Source organism: Halichoerus grypus, chromosome 11 (genome assembly GCF_964656455.1).
Source record: "Halichoerus grypus chromosome 11, mHalGry1.hap1.1, whole genome shotgun sequence".
NCBI classification, from domain to species: Eukaryota; Metazoa; Chordata; class Mammalia; order Carnivora; family Phocidae; genus Halichoerus; species Halichoerus grypus.
Window position 1 is genome coordinate 17399811 of NC_135722.1, and position 26162 is coordinate 17425972.

Genomic DNA, 26162 nt, shown 5'->3' on the forward strand with positions numbered 1-26162 from the left:
ATGTCACCTTCTCCCAGCGGCCTAGTATGACCACCAACTTCATTTCACAAGCCGCGTCCACCCTTACCACACCGTGGTGCCTCCTCCCCCATTCTACCTGCCATTTTTTACAGCACTTTTCCCCTCCAAACGTACCATATATGTTATTATTCATTATATGTATTGTTTCTTTTCAGTCCCCCTTCTAAAACATAAACTCCGTGAAGGCAAAGGTCTTCAGTTGTTTTGTTTACTGATGTTTCTTAAATGCAAAGAACCATGCTTGGCCCTTAGGGAAGCTCAGTAACATTTGTGGATGAATGAATGGATGGATGGGTGGATGGATGGTTGGAGGGATGGATGGATGGATAAATGAGTGGATGGATGGATGAGTACCATAATGCAATTGTCTAAGGTCTGGGTCCCCCTCTGCACTTAGGCTTCTCAGGTTCTGCCATAGTTCCAAGGCACGGGGGTCGGGGGGAGGCTGGTTCTTGGTTATTGTTTGTTCAATGTTCTTGGCAACTTATCAGTAATTGAGGCGGGATTGAGGGAATCAATTAACTGTAGGCACCAGGTGAATGTTGACGGTGGACTGAAGACGTGCCCAGAGGAAAACCTTCATTGCGCACAACTTGGACATTGTGGGGCATCGCCCACAACTTGCCACAGCTGGAGCCCCTCTCCTGTGCCCTCCTCCTCCGACCACAGCAGCTGTAACCAGGACTCGCCAAGAGGGGGCGCTAAGCCCTTATTTTCCTTCCTGGCACGGAAAACAGGGCCACCACCTCCACAGCAGCAGCGAAGCTGGGGTGAGAGGACAAGGAAAGGTGGGCTATGGGCCGTGCCCTCCGAGAGCAGCTAGGCCCCGTGCACGTAGTGTGCACCCGTGAAGCCTGGGTACCGAGCCAGGGGCGGGCCACACAACCCATTCGAACCCACCGCAGCCCTGTGCTCCGAGGCTCGCCTGGGGTCTCCAGCTTGCAGACAGGAACCCCGGGCTCAGAGAGGTGGGGTGCCTTGGCCAATGTCACACGACTAGAAAACATCAGTGGTAGGATTAGAATCCAGATGTGGGGAGCCCTGTTTTTCCCTCTCTCTACTCCTCCTCCTCCTCCCCAGCTCCTTTTGGCATCTCTGTTCCAGAAGCAAAGGCAAGATTCCAAGTCCAGTGTCTGGCTTGGCCTAACTTAGAGGGCCCTGGGGTTCTCTTTCCAGGTTGGGAAAGCGAGGAGGAAGGCAGTGGGAGGTGGGGGAAAGGCAGAGCTCCTCCCCCAAGCGCTGGACCCAGCTGCCCTGACCCCTACCACCTCTGGGCTGGGATCACTCTTGTTCCCTTGATTTCAGTCCCCCCAAGCTCCCAAGGAGCCACTTGGCCACATGCAGATCCACTTCAGAGAGAGGAGCCTGGCAGGCACAAAGAGGAGGGCAGGAGGGGGAGGAGACTGCAAATGGTCCCCGGACCCCTGACAGTGATGAAACAGTCTCAGAAGGTTTGAGAAGACTTTGGCCTATGCACCCTTGTGGCCAGAACCCGGGAGTCTGCAATGAGAGGCTCTCTTTGCTGACGTGGCCCAGAGGCCCACGTTCTGGGCTTCCCAACAATCCAGGGAGGAAAGTGTCCTTGGCCTCACCTTAAAAATGGGGAAACTGAGGCCCAGCAAGGTTTCCTCAACTTTGTCCAAGTTCATGCCGCTTGAATTGGCCTGACTCCAGGGATGTCTGAATCCAGGCCTAGTGTGTTCTCTTCCCAGATTCCTGGGCCACAGCACCTGGACCCTAACTGTCCTGGGAGGTTCGGCCCAGTCTCCAGGTCGTATGAGGTCACCTGGAGTAGGGAAACTGAGGAGGAGGAATGCCATGATGTTGGGGGCTGGTGGCTCTGGCCCACTCACCCCATCTTCCTCTGGCAGGACCTGAGGCCAGTTCCCACATGGTTGCCTCCTGGGTCCTGTTCCCCAAAGGGCACACCTCCACAAAGCCCCGCTGACCACTTCAGCTCCTCAGGGCAACAACGCCTGTCCAAGGTCCCAAGCAGCGGCCCACCTAGGTGTTCTGACCTTAGCACTCCCACCTGACTGCTTCATAAAGACCTCGAAGACAGAAACTCTTTGCGTATACCTCCCTTCAGCCCATGGGGGCTGAGCATACGGTAGGTGTCAAGTAACTGCTTTGTGTTTACTTGCTTACTGTTTACATGGGAAAATACATCCGAACAGCAGCTGTTTCTGAGGAGTTTTTGAGGAACCTGGAAAACGACATTTGTGTCCTGTTGGACAACAGGGAGGAGCAAAGTCACATTATTCATTCATTCAACAAATATTTATTGGGCACCTGCCAGGTGCTAGACACTCTTTTAGGTGCTGGTAACACAGAAGGCAACAGAACAGATACGCCCCCCTGTGATTTACCTTCTCAAGCAGGTGACAGGAAATGAACAATATATGTAAATAAATCTAATTGGGTAAGTGCTGTGAAGAAGACCCAAGTTGGGGAGGGGATCCAGAGCAAGAGGGAATGCTATTTAGAGAGGGTAATTAGGCAAAGACCCACAGGGAGTGAGGGATCAATCCGTGTGGATCTCTGGGGGAACAGCGTGCAAAGGGACATGGGCTTCCAGGCAAAGGGAATGGCAAGTGCAAAGGCCCTGAGGTGGGAGCACGTATTTGCTGTATTTAAGGGAAGGACCTCGTAAGGTTTTGTGAACCTTGTTAAGATCCTTGGGTTTTAATCTGAGCATGATGGGAAGACAGTAGAGCTCTTCCAGAGCTGGTATCTGAGTCACTAACTGCCTTGTAGAGCTGGCTGGGGGATCCCAAACCAGTAAGGGGACCTCTGGCTGTCTGAGGTTCGTTCCTGGCTTGGATTCACTTGTTCTCATTGCTAGCTTAGAACACCTTTGCTCCTTGAAAGCCCAAGGTCTTCATCCGGGGTTCCTGAAGCCCCCGGACCACATTCTCAACCAGGGGCTATGTTGTCAGAATCACCCAGGAAGCTTTTCCCCAAGGCCAGTGCCGAGTTCCACCTCTGCCTTTGCTGACCCAGAGTCTCCGGGACGGGCCTGGGGATGAATGCCACTCATTAGGAACCGCTGTCTACGAGGGGCTGTGGATGGGCCTCAGGGGGCCTCTCCTCCCACCCCACACTTTATCTCCACATACCTTTGGTGGGAAAGGGATGATCAAGATCACAGCTTTCATCAGACTCCCCCAAAGATTGAGATTCACATTCCAAGGCCAACAAAGCAGGTCTGCCAGGGAAAAACACAATGATAGCCCACAGCATGCTGGCTGCCCCCTTGGCCCTCCTGCTCCTTCCCTCCCCACCCACCCCCTCCTGCCAATGCCTTCCAGCTCCTCGGGTTCCTTACTTTGCCTAGATTTCTTTGGATGGCAGCGCCCCCCTTCCTTCTAGCACTTAGTACGCCACCAGCATTCAATACCTCTTCAAACACGAATACGCTGTCCTCCCTGCCATAGCTGTGGCTCAGTGAAGTCGGCCTCTTCTGGGCCCTTTCTGTTTGCTTTTCCCCAAGGTCTTCCCGCTCTGGTCATCAAAGAGGAGTTTGTCCCAGTCACCCTTTTCTCCCCCTCCCCGGGGCTCAGTATCCCGCCTCGGGCACAAAGAAAAGGGTTTTGTTTCATGCTCCAGTGTCACCCACACTTCAAAGTGGAAGGGGCCCCCTTTGAGAGCCCAGGTCCTGGGAGGGAGACAGAGTGACCTTGGTCCTGGGTGTGCTGGTGGACAGCAGTGGGGTGACCGGGTGGCCTGGCTCCCTGACGGGGGTGGGGGGGTGCGGTGCAGTCTGGCCTCGGCAGGCACTGAGCTCATCTGCCTGTTCTCTGGCCCCGTTTGCTGTGATGCCCTGAGAGGTCCCTTTCCCTGGATGGGGTATGGTGGGGTGTGATCTATACGGAGCTATTGTCAGGGGCCTGGGGTTCAAGTCCCAGCTCAGCCACCTCCACCCTGTGTGGCTGTAAGTTATTAAGCATCTCTGGGCATCAGTTGCTCATCTGTGAAGACAGAAGGGAAGGGGGTTGAGGGGATTACAGGAAATAACGAATATAAGTTTGAGCCTCCCCCCTTCCAAATTCTGTCCAGCTATCCACCAGACCATTCTTCTGCCCGATTATTTAAACTTCTATTCTTTCAATCCATGGCTATTAAGACCCACTGCACGATCGCCAGTCTCCTGAGACTGAAGCTTTTACAAGGAATATTCCAGAGGGAGCCGACTCCTCCCAGCAGACCCGGGAGTCGACGAGCTGAGCTTCCACAGGACTCTTCCTTCCAGTCACACCACATGTGCGATATCCTTCCCACTGGGAAACTTCTAGGCAGGAAGTCCTCTGGTCCCCTGAGAGGCCTGCCCTGACTTGCTGAGCTTCTGTTGACCTGGGTCTCCCTCCATACCCAGACTCCCTGAAGCTGGTCCCTACACCTCCCTTCTTCCTAGGAATTCTTGGACAGGTACAAAGCTCTGGCATCCTTCATCCCACCAGCCCACTCTGCTAAGTCCCCCTCAGGGCCAGAGAGGGCTCCTTCCACCCCCTGAGCCCTTCAGAGAGCAGTTTCATCCTGCTCCAGCCACTGGTTATTGGGCACATGTTTGAGGCACTTAGCAACATTATCACTCCCCGCCCCCCCCCCCACACACACACACAGCCCTGGGCAGCCGGTAACACTGGTGGCCTCGATGAATGCCCCTGTGTAGTCCCCTCCTGTGCCAACTCTGGGCTTGGCCATGCCATGTGCTCTGGCTATTGGGACATTAGGCAGCATGATACAAGCAGGGGTATGACAAGTGCCCAGGCCCTGGGGCTCGTCCTCTTGGAAGGCTTGCCCTTAGAAGCCACGCCATGCTGTAAGGAAGCTCAGGCTAGCCTATGGAGTCAGGAGAGGCTATGCAGAGAGACAGCCTGGGCGGTGAGAGGCATCTTGCACGTTCCAGTCCCAGCCAGGAGCGCCTCTCTGATTTCAGCCCCATGAGTAATCTTGGCAATAATGTATGAAGCTGAAGAAACTACCCAACTGAGCCCCATTAACCCACAGAATCATGAGAAATAATAAATCATCATTTTAAGCCAAAAATCCCAGGGATGATTTGTTACACAGCGATAGAAAACTGAAACAAACCCCAAGACCTGGATACTATTATTATTACCCCCATTTCACAGATGCTGAGGCTGAGCTTCAGGGAGCCTGGGTGTGTTTCCCAAGGTTTCGCAGCGATAAGCGAGCGTGGTGGCTGTGAGAAGGACCGCTTATCTCCTGTTGGGGGGCTTACTGGACTGACAGCCCCAGCTCCTGTCCGCCTGGACCAGTGCATTCCCCCTGTGGCCCATTTCTGCTCCCCCCAGGCTGCCCCCAGGCTGCCCCCAGTCCATGGAGTACCAGGGAACCAGCCGGGATCATTCCTGGGAGACGTGGGGGTTCCGCCATCAGTCTGCTTTGGCTCAAGGACTCCCCATCGGCCTGGCTGAGCCTTTCTTGGAATTGTGTTGCAATGCAAGACTCTTCTTGCCCCAACTCCCCTTCGTTCTCTCTTCTTTACCAGGATGGCACCACCTGAAGGCTCTCCCCCCTGCTTCCGCTCCCTCCCCCTTATGCTTCACAGGTGTTTCCTCCAACGAATATGTTGTATCTTGAATCCCACTGTGGCGTCTGCTTCTCAGAAGACGTGGACTCACACAGGGACGAGTCTGAGACTCAACCCCTGGAACCTCGGCCAACACTTCCCTTTCTTTCTTTCCCTACTCTTTTCCTCTCTTCAAAAAGAGGCATCTTCAAAGGGCACGACTGTCCAGGCCTCAGATTTTCTAAGGCCACTGAAAAGGACAACTCCCAGGACAAGAAAAACAAGGTGCAGGAACCTCCTCAGACACGCCTGGGGAGCCTGACAGACACCCGGCTCTTCAGGAACTGACGTGACCTGGGAGCATCCCCAGAAGGAAAGAGGCTAACATTCATTTTCTTCTCTGCCCCAGTCTCTTTACACAGCATCTCATTGGATCCTCCCAAATGCCCATTAGGCCAGCATATGATCCCTACTTTACAGGTGAGGACGCAAGGCTCAGAGACGTGAAGCCGCTTGCCTCAAGTCACATAGCTACCAGGTGGAAGGGCTGAGATTTAAACCCGGGAAGCTGAGCAATCAGGTGCTTTCTAAACCCTGGGGGTAAATCTCTGCGTTTTCACATGTTCCCGGAAGACCCTGGGCAAGTTCCTTGACTTCTTTGAGTCTCCACTGCCCCCCATATAAAACCTAGACACTAGCTGTCCCTTCTTCCTAGGGAGCTTGTAGGCATAGAAAATAGGATCTGGTGCTAGAGGGTGTTCAGGACATACTAGCTCTGCTCTGCGCGGCCACCCCTGCCTCATTATACCTCCTCGCTCCATTCCACTGAAGACACAAATAAGGTAAGAAGCTTTTTTTAAAACCCCAAACCCAGGCTGATCACAACTGCACAAGACATCCAGGCCTGATTCATAATCTGGTGCTGCTTTCATTCCTATAAAAACAAACCATATCAACAACTGAAACCCTGATAAATTAGCAAGGAATGCACAAAAATTGAAGGCTTCAAGCCAGGACACCCCCCCCCAAAAAAAATCCAGATTCTTTCCCCATGAGGGGAGGTTTTCCACAGGGACACAGTCCCATGCTTTGGCTCAGGGACCACGCTGCTCTCTCCTTGAGAAAGCTCCTGGGGTAAAAATAGCCAAGCAGCAGCCAGTCCCTTCTGGGGCCCAGAGAAGAAAAGGGAGGGACAGGATGGGGGGGTCCTGGCTCCTGGACACCTGCCCATGTTCTTGAGAAACAGGAGGAGTGGGGCTCTGCAATTTGGGGTCTGAGCAGGAAAGAGGAGGGAGGAATGTCAGATCAGGACTCCACAAATTCGTCAAGCCAGAGAATCCTAAGGAAATACTGCTCAGGGAGTGAGAAGAGGAAGTATTGGGGGCTAGACTCTGATAAACCAGAAGGGGAGAGGCAGGCCGCAGGGCCTCCACGCAAGAAAGACAGGAGGAGCACCTGAGTACATTAAAGACAAAACAAAACCACACCAAGGCCCAGGCGACCCTGACTTAAGTGTCTGAAAGGAACCCAGGCCCACGGAGCTGCTTCCAAGAGACCCATGTTCTGCAGTTGTCCTCTTGCCCTTACAGTCCCCACCCAAGGGACCCCAATTTAGACCCCATCCCTCTCCTTCCTAAGCAACACCTCGGCCAGCCCAAGGTCCAACACTCCTCTGGAGGGCCACCTCCCTGAGCCATCAGGCCAGCTAGTAAGCAGAACAGGGGGCCCTAAGGCGCTGAGGGCCACAGACTCTTTCCAACTATAAGGAATCTTCAAAACTGGGCAGTTCTTTATTTAGGCCTCAGTGCAGATGGGGCATCTGCAGTCCAAAGAGGGCAAGCAGTGTGTCCAAACCACATAGCAAGTCTCCCGAGCTGCCAGTGATCTCATCTGCCCAGAATGTCATTCATCAAGCAAGAATGACTGAGCACCAGCTATGCCCCAGACACTGTCCTTGGGAAGTTGGCATACAAGGGCAGGAGCTGACCATTTTGTCAGGTGTACACAGAAAGCCTCTCTGTTAAGGTGACATTTGAGCAGAGACCTGCAGGCTGTAGGGGTGAGCCAAGAGGCTGACTGGCAGGGAATCATAAGTGAAAAGGCCCCGAGGCTTAATGTGTTCCAGGACCAGCAAGAGGCTCTATGGCTGGAGTAGAGGATTTGGAGATGAGGTCAGAGGGAAGAGGAGGGCTCTGTCAGCCACTGGGAGGACGTAGGCTTCCCCCATGGGGCAGGAAGCCTTTTGCAGGGTTTTGAGCAAGACCTGATCTAATGTAGCATTGGAAAGGATCTCTCTGATTATAGTGGAAAAGATGCTATTGTAGAGGGTCAAGGTGGGACCAGAAAGGAGATATTGCATTACCCCCAGGGTGAGGTGGTGGTAATGTGGCTCTGGGTGGTCCTGTGAGGATAATACGAAGTGGCCGATTCTGGGTAGAGGTCAAGCCCACAGGGACAGGGGTGGGCTGGGAGGGGAAGAAAGGCCTCAAGGAGGACCCATGAAAAGATCAAGTTGCCATTTACTGAGGTGGGGAGACCATGGAACAAGTGTGTGGATCCAGCCTGAGGTCAGAAACCATTCCCTGACGGCCTCTCATCGGATCACCTGGTGCCTTGAGCCTGAACAGCCCACATGTGAGTTCAGCCCCCCACTGTGTGGCCAAGAGCACAAGCCTAGGTCCAGGCTGTATGACAGGTCTGATTCCATGACCCCCAATTCACTCACACTGCATCCCCATACTCAGCCCAGCCAGACCACACTGGTTCCAAGAAACTCATCTACTCTGAAAACAGTTTTAGACAATTTTTTCCATTTCTCTACTATTTAATGATGTATAAAACATTCTTTCCTGTGTTAGTCACATGACCCTCATCACAAGCCAACGTGATATACGGGGCAGGATTTATTAGTCCTATTTACACATGAGGAAACTGAGGCATGGAAAGGCTAAGTCCCTTGGGCAAGACTGCATAAGCACACAGCCCAGGGTTAGGGGCAGAACCCTTGTCTGCTGTCTCCTGGCGTAGGCTCCACGTACCACGACTCTAGGCTCAGCGAAGCTGGCAGACCTGTGGAGCCGCTGAGCTGCACTTGATCTCTCCATTAGAGCAGCCACTAGTCACACGTGGCTGTTTGAATTCGAATTTAAAAGAATTAAAAATAAATACCATGTAAAAATGTAATTCTTCAGTCATCCTAGCCTCATTTCAAGTATTTGATGTGGTCGGTGGCTACCATATTGGATAGCACAGAGAGAAGAAAGTTTCCATTATTGCAGAAAATCCTACTGGATGGTGCCATTTGGACAACCCTTCCTGCCCCTGCCCCACCCTAACTCCCAATGTCAGAGTGCAGGGCTTCTGGGTAGAATGTGGTATCATGCCAACTTCCAACATGCTCAACTTTTGCCCTGACAGCATACCACCTAGACAGCACACCACCTATAGCATATCTTACTTAATAATTGTTCTTAGTTTTTATTTTTTTAAAGATTTTATTTATGTATGTATGTATGTATGTATTTATTTATTTATTTAGAGAAAGAGAGCATGTGTTTATTTATTTATTTATTTAGAGAAAGAGAGCATGTGTGCGTGCAAGCGGGGGAAGGGGGCGGAGGGAGAGGGAGAGAGAGAATCTCAAGAAGACTCTGCACTGAGTGTGGAGCCCAACACAGGGCTTGATATCAGGACCCTGAGATCATGACCTGAGCCAAAATCAAGAGCTGGATGCCTAACCGACTGAGCCACCTAGGCGCCCTGTAGATTTATGCCTTGTCCTAAACATAAAGGCATGGATTGGGTATACAAATTATATACACACAAATATGCAATTAAAGCTGTTAAGTGATTGTCTATATAGTACTTCAAATCATCTTGTGATGGAGAAACACTGGTATGGTAGAAGCACGAGAAACAGAAAAGAATTCACCATTTGACCAGCTATGTGCCCTTGGGCACATTTCTTCACCTTTCTGAGCCCCAGCCTTTTTATCCATAAAGTAAATGTTCCAGTAAAAAATCAACTGAGTTTGGGGGCGCCTGGGTGGATCAGTTGGTTAAGCGACCAACTCTTGGGTTCAGCTCAGGTCGTGATCTCAGAGTCATGAGATCAAGCGCTGTGTCGGGCTCCACCCTCGGCGCAGAGTCTGCTTGAGATTCTCTCCCTCTCCCTCCGCCCCTCCCCCCTCCCCTCTCCCCCTTTCTCTCTCTCACTCGCAAATAAATAAATAAATCTTTTTAAAAAATAAGCTGAGTTCTTATAAGAATCAGGTAAAGAGGTTCATGGTGAGAGCACTAACACTGGGCCTAGCACATAGTAAGTGCTCATCAAATGTTAGCTCCTTTTCCCTCCTCTTTTTTGCTCTCCCAGCCCCACTCAGGGCCAAAAACTTAAAAGCAGACACAAGAATGAAACGTCCATAGAGGGTTGTGAAAAGTGCCGATATATTCCTGGGAATCTAGAATTCCATGTACACGCAGAAGGCTGTGAGCACACCCAGGAAAGATCTAAGAAGGCCTTAACCTCTCTCCTCTGGCTGACACTGAGCCTCCACACAAGGAAATGAAGGCTAAAGGCCAAGTTGTAAACTGTCTACCAGCACACTGAACACATGCCCCAACACACACATGCAGAGCCCCTTGTCAAAGTCTGAGAGACTTACCTGATCTGGCATTTAAGGAAATCTCTGTCCAACCATTAGCTGACCCATAGCCTAACAAGCAGACACTTTAGGGGCCATACAGGATAAAGATTGCAGACTTCACAGAACTGGTCCAGCAAATAGCAACAATAACAACCCCTAGTGATGGGACAGACTCTGATTTTCAGAGTTCCTACATTGTATTATTGAAAATGCCTACGTTTCAACAACAACAACAACAAAATTACAAGACACACTAAGTCTGGCCCATACCCAGAAAAAAAAAAGCAGTCAATCAAAAATATCCCCAAGGAAGCCCAGATATTGAATTTAACCCCCTCTCAACAAGGATATATGATAACTGGACAGGTGATCAGCAATGAAATAGAAAATTTGAACAACACTATAAACCAACTAGATCTAACATATTTAAAGAACTCTCCACCCAAAAAAGCAGAAAACACATTCCTCCCATGTCCACAAGGAATATTCTCCAGGACAGACCATACTTTAAGCCATAAAACAAGTAAATTTGAAAGGATTGAAGTAATACAAAGTATGGTCTCTGAACACAATGGAATAAAATCAGAAATCAATTAACAGAAGAAAATATATAGAAATTAAACAACACACTCTTAACCCATGAAGTAAAGAAAAAAACACAAGTAAAATTGGAAATGCTTTGAAATGAGTAAAAATGAAACACAATGTACCAAACTTATGAGATGCAGTTAAAGCAGTGCTTAGAAGAAAATTTACAGCTATAAGCATCTATATTTAAAAAGAACTAAGATCTCAGATAAATAACCTAATTTTCCACCTTGAAAAGTTAAGAAATGTGTGAAGTTGGTGTGAAGGGGGTCAAAAAGTAAAAGGTTCCAGTTATAAAATAAGTCATAGAATGTAATGTACAACCTGGTGACTATAGTTACTGATACCGTATTATATATTTGAAAGTTGCTGGGAGGGCAGATCTGAAAAGTTCCCATCACAAGAAAAACATTTGTGACTATGTATGATGATGGATATTAACTAGACTTATTGTGGTGATCATTTCACAATATATACATATGTAAAATCATTATAATATTCATCTGAAACTGATATAATGTTACATATCAATTATATCCCAATCAAAAAATAAAGAAATAGGGCGCCTGGGTGGCTCAGTTGGTTAAGCGACTGCCTTCGGCTCAGGTCATGATCCTGGAGTCCTGGGATCGAGTCCCACATCAGGCTCCCTGCTCAGCAGGGAGTCCGCTCCTCCCTCTCATGCTCTCTGTTTCTCATTCTCTCTCTCGCAAATAAATACAATCTTAAAAAAAAAAAAAAAATTAAAAAAAAAAAATAAAGAAATAATAAAGAGAAGAATGAACTAAACCCAAAGCAAGCAGGAGGAAATAAACAATAAAAACTAAAGCAAAATAAAAAATAAATAAATAAAAGAAAGCAAAATAAATGAAATAGAGAATGGAAAAACAATACAGAAAATCAACAAAACCAAAAGTTGATTCTTTGAAAAGATAACACAATTGACAAGCTTCTTAATATAACACTATATGTTAACTATACCAGAATTAAAATTTTTTTAAAAAGGAAAAAATGTAAAAAGAAAGGAAGAAAGAAAGAAAGAGAATAATGCCTGACACAGAGTAGGTCTCAACAAATATTTACTGAATAAAAAAAAAAAAATTGACAAACCTTTAGCTAGACTGACCAAGAAAAATAAAATAAAATATTTAAATTACTAAAATAAAAAATGAAAGAGAGGACCTAGTACCAAGAACACTAACCTTACAGAAATAAAAGGATTATAAGGGAATACTACCAACCACTGTATACCAACAAATTAGATAATTTAAACTAAATGGACAAATTCCTAGAAAAACACAAACTATCAAAATTGACTTAAGAAGGGCGGCTGGGTGGCTCAGTCGTTAAGCGTCTGCCTTCGGCTCAGGTCATGATCCCAGGGTCCTGGGATCGAGCCCCGCGTCGGGCTCCCTGCTCAGCGGGAAGCCTGCTTCTCCCTCTCCCACTACCCCTGCTTGTGTTCCTGCTCTCGCTGTCTCTCTCTGTCAAATAAATAAATAAAATCTTTAAAAAAAAAAAAACTGACTTAAGAAGAAATAGAAAATCTGAATAGACCTATGATAAGTAAAGAGAAAGAATTAGTAGTCAAAATCTTCCCACAAAGAAAAGTCCAGACCCAGATGGCTCCACTGGTGAATTATATTAAACATTTAAAGAAGAATCAATCCAAACTCTTCCAAAAAATAAAAAAGGGGCGGCACTTCTTAATTCATTTTGTGAGGCCAGTATTACCCTGATATCAAAACCAAACAAAATTAGCACAAGAAAAAAACCCCACAAAGATATCCATTATAAATATAGACACAAAAACTTTGAACAAAATACTAGCAAACTGAATCCAGCAATACATAAAACGGATTATACACCATGACCAGGTGGGACTTATCCCAGAAATGCAAGGTTGCATTAACATCCAAAAATCAGTCAAGGTACCATATTAATAGAATTATGACAAAAACCATATGATCATTTTAATAGAATCAGAAAAAGCATTTGACAGAATCCAACACCCTTTCATGATAAAAGCACTCAATAGGAATAGAAGGGAACTTCTTCAACCTGATAAAGGATATCTATGAAAAATCTACAGTTAACATCCTTTTTTTTTTTTTTTTTTTAGTAATCTCTATACCCAATGTGGGGCTTAAACTCACAACCCCAAGATAAAGAGTCACATACTCTTCTGTCTGAGCCAGCCAGGCGCCCCACAGTTACCATCATTCTTAATGGTGACAGACTGAAAGCTTTTCCCCTAAGATCAGGAACAAGAAAAGAATGTCTGCTTTTACTATTCCTATTCAGTATTGTACTGGAGGTTCTAGCCAGGACAATTAAGCAAGAAAAATAAAAAAAATAAAATAAAAGGCATCCAGATTGCAAAAAAGAAGGAGGAGGAGGAAACTATTTGCAGATGACATAATCTTATATATAGAAAATTCTAAGGAAACACATGTGCACAAGTGCGTGCGAACACACACACACACACAATTAGAGCTAATGAATGAATTCAGCAAGGTTGCAGGATACAAGATCAAAATCTAAAAATCAGTTGTATTTCTACCCTCTAGCAATGAACAATTCAAAAATGAAATTGAGAAAACAAATACTTAGGAATAAATTTAACAAAAGCGTAAGATTTGTACATTTAAAGCTACAAAACATCACTGAAAGAAACTAAAAAAGATCTAAATAAATGGAAAGACATCTCATGTTTATGGATGAAAGGCAAATTGTTAAGATGGTAATAATCCCCAAATGGAACTACAGATTCAATAAAAATCCTTATCAAAATCCCAGCTGCCTTTTTTGCAGACAGACAATGACAAGCTGATATGAAAATTCATTTGGGACCTACATAGCCAAAACAATTTTGGAAAAGAAAATTTCTTGAAAAAGAAAACAGAGCTGGAGAACTCATACTTCCCAATTTCAAAATTTACTACAAAGTTGCAGTAATCGAGACAGTGTGGTACTGGAAAAAAAGGCAAACATAAAAATCGGTGGAATAGAATTGAGAGCCTAGCAATAAACCCTTGCATTTATGGTCAATTTATTTTACACAAGTGTCAAGACAATTAAATGGGGGCAAGCATAGCCTTCAACAAATGATAAGGAACAACTGGATATCCACATGCAAAAGGGGGAAATTGGACCCCCGCCATATTTAAAATAACTCATAATGGGTCAGAGACCAACGTGTAACAGCTGAAACTATAAAACTCTTAGAAAAAAAACAGAAGTAAATCTTCATAAGTTTGGGTAAGGTAACGGCATCCCTGCGGGGCAAGTCAAACATTCAAGTAACAAAAGAAAAAATAATTTATTGGACCTTATCAAAATTAAAAACTTTTATGTTTCCAAGGACACTATCAAGAAAGTAAAAGAAGCATCTTCAGAGTGTGAGAAAATGTTTGCAAACCATCCATCTGATAAGAATCTAATATTTAGAATATATAAAAAATGCTTACAACCTAATAATAGCAAGAAAAATTACCCAATTTGTTAAATGGGCAAATGATTTGAATAGACATTTCTCCAAAAAAAATATAAAAATGGCCAGTAAGCCCTTGGAACAATGTTCAATATCATTAGTCTTGAGGGAAATGCAAATCAAAATCACCATGAGATACCACTGCACACTCACTAGGATGGACAGACTTAAAAAACCAATAACAAGTGTTGGGGAGGATGTAGAGAAATCATAACTCTCATACGCTGCTGGTTAGACTATAAAGTGATGCAGCCACTTTGGGAGATAGTTTGGCAGTTCCTCAAAAGTTAAACTTAGCGTTACCATAGGACCCAACAATTCCACCACCAGGTATATACCCAAGAGAATTTAAAACACAGGTGAGGACAAAAACTTATACAAAAATGTTCATAACAGTACAGTATAATATATATAATATAGTTTTTGGCTATTATACTATATTATATATATTATAAAATGTATAAAATCTGGAGACAATCCAGTTCACCAACTGAAGAATGGGTAAACAAAATGTGGTATATCCATGCAATGGAATATTATTCAACCATAAAAAGGAGTAACAGTACCAATATATGCCACAATATGCATGAACACTGACAACATTACCCTAAGTGAAAGACACTGTTCATAAAAGACTGTTTATATGATTCCATTCATGTGAAACACCCAGAATAGTCTAATTTATAAAGACAGAAAGGAGATTAGTGGTTGCCAGGGGCTGGGAGGAAGCAAGAATGGAAAGTGACTATTAATTGGGTTCAAGTTTCTTTGATAAAAAGTTTCTGGAATTAGATAGTGGGGATTGATGGTCACACAACTTTGTGAATATACTTAAAACCACTGAACTGGATACTTGTAAAGGGTGAATTTTAAGATCTGCAAATTATATCTCAATAAAGCTCTTTTATTAAAAAACAAGCAGTTATTATTTTTTTAAATCATTATTATGCTGGCCCTGAGCCTGGAAACCCTTCTGGAATGGAGGGGCTGGTGCCCCCACCGAGCAAAGGCCGTTCACCTTCTGTCTGCTGAGACTGGGCTGAGGCCAAGCCTTTGGGAGAAGCTTCTGTCCTGACTGTCCGCAGATTCCTGGGTCCAGAAGGCAAACCTGCGTGGAAGTGGGGTGAGTCGGGCCCTCCTGCTGCTCAGGCCTGTGTCTGCAGAGCTGGTGTAAGCAGAAGGAAGCTGAGACTGACCCCACTGCTGGGAGTTCACAGCAGTCTGGCGGAGTGGTCTGTCTGGAGTCATGATGCTCCCTGGAAAGCTCAGCTTCTCCCAGATACGCCCGCATCTCCTTGGCCGGGCCTGGGGTGGGCAGCACCCAGGGTGGCCAAGAAGTCTAGCGACTACGAGATCCTTCCCCCAGTAGAGTGACAGACACACAGAGGCCCAGATGCAGGGAGTGGCCCAGCATCCCTGCGGGGCAAGTCAAAGAACTCCAATCTCCTGCGGCCCTGGCTCCAATGTGCTTCACAAAACATTTTTTTCCTAAAACAGTTCTCCCACAAGGCCCTGCGAGTGCCCTGGGAGCCATTTAAAGGTTTATGGTAAAATTATTGCTATTTGGCTACGGCTCTTGCCCAGCCCAGTCACCAGCTCCTTGCCCCCCCCCCCAACCCTCCCCAGCACCCAGGAGCTTCCAGGAAACCATCTACCCATCCTCTCTCTCTGTCCCCAAGTCAGTCATCATAACATGTGTCATTTCTCAAGCCCAGGACTAGCACTTCACATACATAATCTGCTTTCACCTCCTCCACAGCCAGTAGAGAGGAACCCTTATGATGCCCACTTTCAGGAGGAAACCAAGGCCTGGAGAGGTTACGCCACTTGCTGAGGATATGACAAAGCAATGGAAGGAGCATCTGAATCCGATCTCTTTGAACTTTTTCATGAACATTTGGAGCCTTGTTCAGGAAGGAGCAGAGCTTATGCCCCAAGGCCGAGAGAACTGTACCACCTCAGGCCAGGGGGGCAAATGGGCACTCCAGGGGCTATGCTTCCCCACTCCAGCAGCCCTGGGAGACAGCTACCCCACATTTTTCCAGGGCTTTCACAAAAAGCCAGGGAGATTATACACAGGGGGTGCTAGTCCCATGGACTGCAATGAAAAGGGTGCCTCCTGGAGTTGTGCAGTGCACATCCCACACAACTGTATATGTGAGCCCTGACTTTTCACCAAGTGTTGCACAGACACCCTACTCCCTTCTCCTAAACTGATGAATTCTTCCCATCTTCCAAAGCCTGCCTCAAATTGCACCTCCTCCAGAAAGTCTTTGTGAACCACCCTCCACCACCTTGATCTCCTTTCCTCTGGTCCCCTATAATAGGCACCGTCCACTGGATACAGGGTAGCTACTTCTGTGTGTGTGTGTGTGTGTGCCTGTATATATCTGAGTGTCCTTGATGAGCTCCAGGAGGACAGAGGCTGACTCTGAAATGACTTGTTTCTCCCACCTCACCTGACAAGGTGCCAAATGTTCCATAAATCTTGTGTACTGGCAGATCTCCAGATTACCAGGGATGAGGCAAAAACCCCAGAAATGAACCAGAGGTTTTCAGAGCTGGAAGGGTCTGGGAAGGAGCATGGTCTCCCTATTTTATAGGTAGGGAAACGGAGGCTCAGAGAGGGAAGTGGTTTGCCTGCAGTCACAAGGTCATTCAGAGCTCAGACTTACTATCTGGTGTCCTTCCACTAACCACCCTGCGTCTTGGCTCTCGGCCCTGCTTCTCCCCCAGCAATGCTGCAGCAGATTTGTCTATGAGCCCCCCACTCTTATCTACTTGATCAAGAGGAAAGTCCCAAATCATGGAGCCCTGTCCTTTGAGGACTGGAAATGACCTTCAAGGCCTGGTCTGACCACCTTTCAGTTCCTGAGAGCCACCCAACCTCCCCATCTGAGTGGATACTATCTTTTTCTGGTTCTATTAAGTCAACCATTTGAGAGTGAGCCAACTACAGGGGCCTAGTTTTCAGACCAAAACTTCAGACCAGAGTAGCTAGGAGAGAATTTGGGATCCTTTCCAGTCCCATTGCAGACTAGATGAGTGTCTCTAGAATGTCTGCTCTCCCTCCCATGCCCCCTCCCCCAGCTCAGCCAGGACAGAAGCAGCTGCTCCCCAAGGGACCTCAGTTGCTGGAATCCAACCACCTCCTAGGCCTGCCCCCGGTGACGAAGCTGGCCAGCAATACTCAGCAGCCGCCGCCCAGCAACCTGGGGTTTTTCCACTCCAGAAAAACTGCAGGAACTTCCCCCAACCTGACCCACTAAAGGGGCACTTGGTTGAAATTAAGCCAGCTATATCAAGGCTCCCTTTTCTTGGGGGCTTCAGGTCTGGTCTTATCAAGGTGCAGAAGAGAAAGCCCCCATCAGTGCTGTGGAAGTTTTCACTGATTAGAAGAAGTGTTTGGGGATGTTAGGGTCACACAGGGGGAAAAAAACCCTAGCAGGCTAGACTGAGGGCCCCTTTTTTAACACAAATAAGAATATTTTTATTGGAGGGAAAGTTGGAGCTTCTGCAATATGATCTAAAAGGACTAAAGGCAACAAAGAAACAAATATGATTTGGTACTTACCACATACCAGGTATTTTCACTGCTTATGTTTCATTTAATCCTAACAACTAAGGAACTAGCATGATTGTCCCCATTTAGCAGGTATGGAAGCTGAGGCTCAGAAAGGTTAAATATTTGCCCAAAGACTTAACACAGATCTCCGTCTTGCCATGGCTCAGGCTCTTTCTAGCATGCTACCTCCTGGAAATTAGCTCCACCCTTGAAAATGAACCAGTCTCATGCTTGTTGCTGAAGTACTTTGGAGGGGCTGGTATGAGGACTGGGCTTCCAGACAGAAGTAAAAGACCACCGGTCTGGCTCTTAGGAGGCTTTGGGTCTGGGCTCTGCCTCCTACTCAAGGAGGGAAGAAGTTGCTTCTTGTCTTGGGACTGCACCTTCTCCAGCTCTTTAGTGAGGAGTGGAGGACCTAGAGGCCTGTGAGGTGACTTTTAGGCCCCAGAGTCATGCCCTCCCTTTTAAGGGGCCCTGATTCCCACTGGAGGAGAGTGGGTGGGAGGCAGAGGCGAGAACAGAGGCCTTGGAGCCATCCTGATGTGGATGTAAGTCCTGTGGGGCTTTGGGCAATGCGCTGAACCTTCCCTGCCTCAGTTTCCCACCCGTAAAACAGGGCTACTATTATTACCAACCTTATAGTGCGTGTTGGGGGCAAACAATGATGTAATGCATGAACTGTAGGCCTAGCAAAGGACCCGGCAGCAGTAAACATTCAATACATGTGTTTAGAAAAGGGGCCATTAACCTGTCACCAAGTGTTTATGTAGCACGTATCACATGGCCAACTTGGTGAGATCATTTGTCCCGAGCAGCTCACTCATGCCTGTGATTATGGTGCTGACGGTGCCCACTGGCTCCTGGGTACCCCCCCCATTTGTATCACCACATCCCTGAGAGGAGGGAAGGCTAAGGCAGTCAAGTCCCCACTGGCCCTGGATGGACCGCACTGAGACCCAGAGGACACAATGACTTGCCTGTGATGTCTTAGGGTTGGAGCAGAAGCCCACGCAGGGAAGTACTCTGGAGGCCCAGACCCCTTCATCCCCTGAGGTGTCTGTCCCCACTGCACCCCAGCTTTCCTCCAGGTGGGTCCTCTTACCGCTCCTGCCCCAGGGGCCACCCAGAGATAGAGCCGGGCTTTCAGAGTAAGACTCTGCCAGGAGCTGCCCTGTGGTCACCAGCCTCCAAGATGTCCCCCAATCATCCCACTTGCTGGAACTCACGCCCTCGGGTAGCCTCCTCCCACGCTGTACTGGGTGACTGGAAGTGACAGCATGTCACTTCTGAGATGGGGTCATAAAACACCGTGCTTCTGTCTTGGGTTCTCTCTCTGACTAAGAGCCACCTAGAGACTGAGGCCTGCCCACGCTCACAGGGTGAGGGGAAGTGGATCCTCCCCTTTCAGAGGCCAGCAGGCCCGGCCCACAGGCTGACAGCAACCTCACGAGGAACCACTGTTCGTCAGCAGCTGTGAGATAATAAATGTTTGCTGTCTTGAGATGCTATCTGGGGATATTTTGTTTCCCAGCACTAGGTACCTAATACACGGCCCCTCCCCACCAGTTTCCGTGGTGTCAAAGCCAAAAGGACACTTTTCTGCTGCCTGCCCCTCAGCGAGGTTCTGTAATTCTTCGGGCCTCAGTTTCCTCAACAGTAAAAATGGTGGCAGGCCTTCTTCTCAGGGTTGATATGAAGACCAGCGGAGATGAGCTCCGAGTCGGAAGGGGTTGATGGGGAAGGGAGCACCGCTGTGGGCTGGAAAAACCCACATCCAGCTTCCCCAACCCAGAAGTTCGGTCCACTTCCTACATCCAAGTCTTGTGGCAACTGAGGTAGACCAGGACGTCCTGATGGTTTGGTTTCGGTTTTCTAATGAAGCTGGGTTTGGTGGTGGTGGTGGTGGCTATTCTAGAATCACTATATGCTCATGATATAAAATTAAAACAGCTCAAAAACCCTATGAAATGCAAAGCCAAGGTTTTCCCTTGTTCCCCGCTCCGAACTCTGTCCCACTCATAGAGACAACCATTAAGACTTAATTATGTTCTTTTGCACACATTTGCTATCCATAGACAGGCATAGACTCTTCCCTGTCTTCCTCTGTGTATACTTTCCAGGGAATACTCTCTTAACCTCTCAAACACACACATATACACACACACAGAGTGAAAGGGGCCCTACCCCCCACATGTAACCTCTGAACAGGCCAAAATGCCCTTTCAAAGGGAAAGTCTTGAAATATTTCCTCAGCATTTGTTTGGTGGGGGAGAAGAAAAGCTGATTTCATGTGTGTAAAAAATTATTTCTCTCTCTTTTATGTTTAAAGACAGCTTTATTCACTTATCTATTTGTTGAGCAAATATTTGTTGACAAATATTTATTGAGCACCCACCATGGCTCAGGATCAGCAGAGAGAGAGCGTTGGTGTCATGGTAGAGCTAACTTATATGGGTACATTTACAAAGTCTTGGTCAAAACATGTTTCAAACTCCTTCCTAGCTTCGTGCTAAATGCAGGGGATGGAAGGATGAGCAAAAGCAGCCGTAGCCCCTGCACTCGAGGGGGTGATAGGGCAGTGGGGGAGGCAGGCATCACTTCCACAAGCTCCCTCATCAACACACAGTTAGGACCACAGTAAGTGCTGTGAAGAAGGGTCCGTGTCAGAGCTGGCGATGGGGATGGAGTTTGGCCTAATTGATGGGTTGGCTGTGCCAGTTGAGAAGATGCCCGGGCACGCGGCAACAGCAGTATGGACCAAATATGGAGCGGCGGAGGTGGGGAGACGTGAACAGATCTAAGATACTTAGGAAGTAAAATCACAGTGGGACGAGGAGAGGAATGTGTAGGGGGTCTTCTCCAAAGGGTGGGAATATTGGAAGAGCCCCAGATTGCAGGCCCTGCGTGCAACACAATATTTTAACTTATTTGGACTTCTTTTTTTAAAATTCCTTTTTTTTTTCTTAAGTAGGCTCCACACCCAGCGTAGGGCCCAATGCGGGGCTTGAACTCACGACCCTGAGATCAAGACCTGAGCCGAGATCAAGAGTTGGACGCTTAACTGACTGAGCCACCCTGGCGCCCCCTATTTGGACTTTCCATTCCCAGCTTCTCCATCATACCATTTGCCTGACTTGAGTCACCTCCACTGACTAAGGAGAGAGATAACTTACACGGCTGTGTTTACAAATTCTTGTTAAAATTTTGGTGCAAGCTCCTCAATCCTGGCTTCCCCGGGAGCGAAACCTCATTGAGTGATCTGACTTCTTGTGCCTTCTTCCATTTTTCCCATTTTCTTTTGCTGTTTTCCAGCCCCGACGACTTCTCAGGAGGCCGACGAAAGGGTTCTGTGTGCAGATAACCAAGTTTGTTGGTTGCTCCGAGCTACTTGCGCCATACCATGTGGGGTTCTGACTCGGTTTTGACTACCTAGGATCCACGGCCTAAGGGCGCCATCTGCATGTTGCTCTGTGACCTACCCGCGAGTCCTACCTGGGGACACAGCAGAACCACTCTGCAGGGGAGCTCAAGAGAGGAGGGGAGACTTTGCCTCTTACGTTATCTGCTTGGACATAAGAGGGGTTGATTCCAGTGTTGCCAGTCATGTAACAAGTGCGCTCTGAAGACCGGGTCAACTTGGACCATTTTCCCACTTGATTTCCAGCTCCCAGAGTAGTGCCTGCACATATGAGGTGCTCAGTATTTGTTGAATGAATGAATGAATGAATGAGAGGTTGTTTTGTTATCTCTCATGTATATATCACTCCCCTTACTCTAGTTTTTCCATCACCAAAGAGTCGTTTGGAGCAGGCAGCTCTGGCCTCACATTTAGCAGCACTTGGTAAGAGAGAAGACGAGTATGACCAGGGAGGATAGAGCGAAGACAGAACTGAGGACTGCTGAACGTGACTTGTCTGTTCAGAGTAACAAAGACACCAATTTTTTTTTTTTAAAGAGAGGGACTGGGGAAGGGGCAGAGGGAGAGGGAGAGAGACTCTAGAGCAGGCTCTACATCCAGCGCAGAGCCCGATGAGGGGCTCGATGCGGGGGCCGATCTCACAACCCTGAGAACATATGGTTCTCAGGCACCAAAAATCAGCGGCTCCCTTACCTTCCCCCTAGGCATCCAGAGCTTCCCTGAGGCCCAGATGTAGCACCAAATGTAACCCTGCTGGTGGCGGGACCCACGTGGCTCAGTCTCTAAGTGGTGTTGGATTCAAATAGTACAACCGACAGTCGGTTAAATAGATTTGTTTTTAACTCACCTATCTTTTTTTTTTTTAAAGATTTTATTTATTTATTTGACAGAGAGAGAGAGAGAGAACAAGTAGGCAGAGAGGCAGGCAGAGGGAGAGGGAGAAGCAGGCTCCCTGCCGAGCAGGGAGCCCGATGCAGGGCTCGATCCCAGGACCCTGGGACCATGACCCGAGCCGAAGGCAGCGGCTTAACCGACTGAGCCACCCATGTGCCCCTTTAACTCACCTATCTTAAAGGGTGCTTAAGAGACCAGTTCATAAGCTCTGAGACACATTTTTTTATGTTCAGTTTTTTTCTTCTCCCAATTTTGTTTCCCACCCTCAATTCTCTGGCACTCTCCTCCAGCTCTCCTGGTCCTTCTCCTCCAAGTCCTGGCTGTGGCCATGGGCCGCACTGTGCTTGGAGACCCTCCTGGCTGGGTGGGGGAGGGGAGAAACATCGGAATCCTCTCTAGCAGCTGGGGGAAGCACGGGCCTGGGCACACTGAGACCCCCTCACCCTTGTCCTGTTCAGTAGCAATAGCAGGGCGCGTTTATGGAACACCAGGCATTGTGGTCAATTTTAATCACACAACCACAATAACAGTAGAAGCTAACATGTATTTATTATGAATGTGGGCTCTGGAGCCAAACCCTTTGGCTCTGACACTGACTAGCTCTACGCACTTGGACCTCAGTTTCCTCATCTGGAAACAGGACTAGCACTGGCACCTGCTTCCGAGGGGTGTGAGGAAGATGGAACTCGCCGATGCAGGTGGCCAGGTTACCAGGTGCCTCGGGCCATTTAAAGAAGCAAACCTAGGAGACAGGTTCTATCACCACTGGCATTCTACAATGGGGGAAAAGAGGCCCCCAAAGGCTAAATAACCTGCCTAGGTGGCCCCAGGTCACATGTGGGAGGCCGACTCTACAAACTCAGGCAGGTGGCCCCAAGCCCACCTTCTAAACCGCTGAGCCCACAGTCTCAACAAACCCTGCTTTTACTGATAAAGAAACCCACAGCGACAGATTAGGATGGCTGATCAGTTCCCCCGACACTGCTCTCTGCCCTGACAGCTCCGGGACGGCCCTGACAGGTGACCAGACCGCAAACAGATCCCCACAGTCCAGGTAGCCAGCCCTGGGCCATGGGCTGCTGGGTCACCTCTCATAGCTTTCCGCAATCTGGTTGCATCCCCGGAAGGAAGTGTCTAAACTCACAGTGGTCGGGGTCCCTACCACCACCCCCAAAAGCAGTCACTGCGCATCTGTTTATGGCCTGGAGAGAGGGGCAGCCACACACGATGACATTCTGGGGTTGGGGAAGCATTTGGGAGATGTCCTCCGAGTACTGAAGTATTGGCATGGTTGATGGGAGTGATGAGACAGAAGCCTGGAAATTGGCTGGAGGATTAGCAGCGATGCCCCGCTCCAGGCCAGACCAAGGCTCTGTCTACATAAGTGCTGGGTGGATGCTGTCTCGTGCAAGAGCCTTCTTCTACCCTCAAGGGCCTGACCCACCTTCAGGGAGAGCTGAACACTGTGTGCTGCTTCCAGGAGCTGGAACAGATGTCACTGTCCCACCCAAACTCCCACCCACGTCGTGTGAGCAGAGGAATAAAGATGAGCATGTGCAGAGCTCCTACTGTGTGCCAGACCTGGGCTTGTTCCTTCCGTCCTTCATTGTATCATTTAATCCCTACCACAAACCTGTAAGACACGCATTATCATCCTCATTTACCAGATGATAAGCCTGAGGCACAGAGAGGTTAAGTGTCTAGCCCAAGGTCACACAGCTCCTGCATGTCAGAGGCAAGGTTCAAGAGCTGCCTTTCCCCCTTAAACTTAGGTGCCTTTTCTTGGTCGGACTCCAAGGCCTTGTCTCTGTGAGGCAACAGGGACATGGTTTGAGGGACCAGCTTCCTTCTAGGACAAAGAGGACCTAAGTGACCCATTACTGAACAAACACCTAGAAGTCTATTTCTAGTGGGATTTTTCTTTTTAAGATCTTATTTATTAGAGAGAGAGAGAGCTGGGGGAGGAGCGAGGGAGAGGGACAAGCAGACTCCCCACTGAGTGCGGAGCCCAACACGGGGCTTGATCCCACAACCCTGAGATCATGACCTGAGCTGAAATCAAGAGCCAGACGTTAACTAACTGAGCTGCCCAGGCGCCCCTAGGAGGGATCTTGAAGCCCCCAGCTTTTGCCCAGACACTCCCCAGCAGTGGCGGCTCCAAACTCCAGGTCCAAGAGGGGCATCTGGGAAATCTTGGACCTCGGGGCCTCTTTCCTACCAGGGCTCTGGCATGTCTGGTGGGGAGTAGGGCCTGGAGCCGGGGGCCTCTTCTCTTAAACTGATTTCAAATAAAACTCAGCCCCCAGAGAGTCATCCATCTGAAGGAGAAAGAGCCTGTGACATTCTTGGGGCAGCCCCAGGCAGATCTGGCAGAAGCCAGAGCAGGCCTGAGGCAGTCTGCCCTGCAGCTCCCTGCCCCAAGGGGCTGCCAGGTGGCACCAACTATGGCCTTGTACGGGCAAAATCATCCTGCAAAGCTTGCTCTGGAGTCAGCTTTATCTCTATTTTAGGCCCCAAGGGTAGTGTCCGTCTCTCCCCATCAGCTCTCCTTGGCTAGAACAGCAGCCAGGCCTGCCAGGACCCTTGAGGCAGCCAGGGGATGGGGGAATTAGCTTGAGTCCCCACCCTCAGGGAGGAGGAGATCACTAAAAATAATAACAAAAAGAACAGCAACAACTAGCTGTTATTTCCACTAGGCACCATTGTAAGAGCTTTTCATGCATCCTCTAAGACCTCAAAGAGGTGGGCAACAACATCATTATCCTCTCTTTACCAAGCGCCTTCGAGAAGTTAGGTAATTTGCTCAAGGTCACACAGGCACCGAGGGGCTGCAACCAGGCACACTGGCTCTCGGCCCCTCGAACGAGCTGTACCCAGCTGGCACCCAGAGCTGGAAGGGGCCTCGGCCTGCATCCAAGCCAAGCCCTCCACCGCACAGGGGACCCTGGGCCTCCCATGCTGCTCTTCGGTGGCAGATCCAGGCCTACCTCATCCGGGTGCCCTGCCCTGGGCACCCTGCCCCCCAAGAGTCTAGCCAGGTCCTGGCTGTAGGCAGCCCACCCGTCCTGAGCCAGGTCCAGCTCTGGGATCCAGGAGAAAACAGTCTGAACAGAGAAAGGCTGGAAGCCCTGTGGGCAGCTGGGGGAGGGTTCGGTGGGGACCTTGGGCCTTGGCCAGGGTTCAGAGAAAAGCCGGGGCTCGGGGGCACACCCTGCAAACCTGGGCCCACCCACCAGCTCTCCCCTGCACTGTGGCATTCAGGCAGATTCCTTGCGCCATACACCTTGAGGATCAGATAGACCTTGGTCCAAATCTAGCTTCTGCTACTTAGCAGCTGTTTGGCTGTGGGCAAAATTCTCAAGCCCTTTGAGCTCTGGTTTCTCCATCTGTAAAATGGGGCTAATGGGTCTCCTGGCTCTTCCATCTGTAGAGAGAATTAGATGTAGCATGACCACCTGTCCATGTTTGTCTGGGACTCTGGCGGGGCGGGGCGGTATTGGGGACGTGTTAAAACTAGGAATGTCCAGGGAAACCAGGATGAATTGTCACCCTGTGAGATCCAGTATGCAAAGCACAGAGCCTGGCCCAGAGCACACTCAATGCACAAAAACTGCTTTTGCATTAACTAGCCCACTCCTCAGCCTCGGCTCCTTCCGTCAGCCCTGCCTCGCTGCAGGGGATTGGCTACAGGAACCCCTGAGCCAAGGAGCAGAACAAAGCCCGGTGCTGCCTTCAGGGGCCCCCTCCTTGCAGAGGAACCCCTTTGTCCTCAAAACCCTTCCCTCCCCATCCTGGCAGGCGGCGTGCCAGCAGTAATTACAGAATCACTTATTCACAGAAGCCTGCACGTGTGGGCCCCCCCATCAGCGGTAATTAGGCATCTAAGGGGGTTTGAAAGCCCATCAGCCAATGCGGCGAGGGGGTGCTGAATGGGACAATCAGCCTCACCAGGCGGGGTTGCTGGGGGCAGGGAAAGATTGGGAGTCTCGGGGAGGCAGCCG

General features: G+C 48.7%; 1 protein-coding gene across 1 annotated transcript in view; it reads right to left on the reverse strand.

Moving 5' to 3' along the window:
- Positions 1–3187: 3187 nt before the first annotated feature.
- ALKBH3 (alkB homolog 3, alpha-ketoglutarate dependent dioxygenase) overlaps positions 3188–26162 on the reverse strand; it is a 124813-nt gene continuing 101838 nt past the window's right edge. Inside the window, exon 9 of the mRNA XM_078058145.1 lies at positions 3188–3229. Within this exon, the coding sequence (XP_077914271.1) occupies positions 3203–3229 (27 nt within the window). The 3' untranslated portion in view covers positions 3188–3202. The remainder of the gene's footprint in view (positions 3230–26162) is intronic.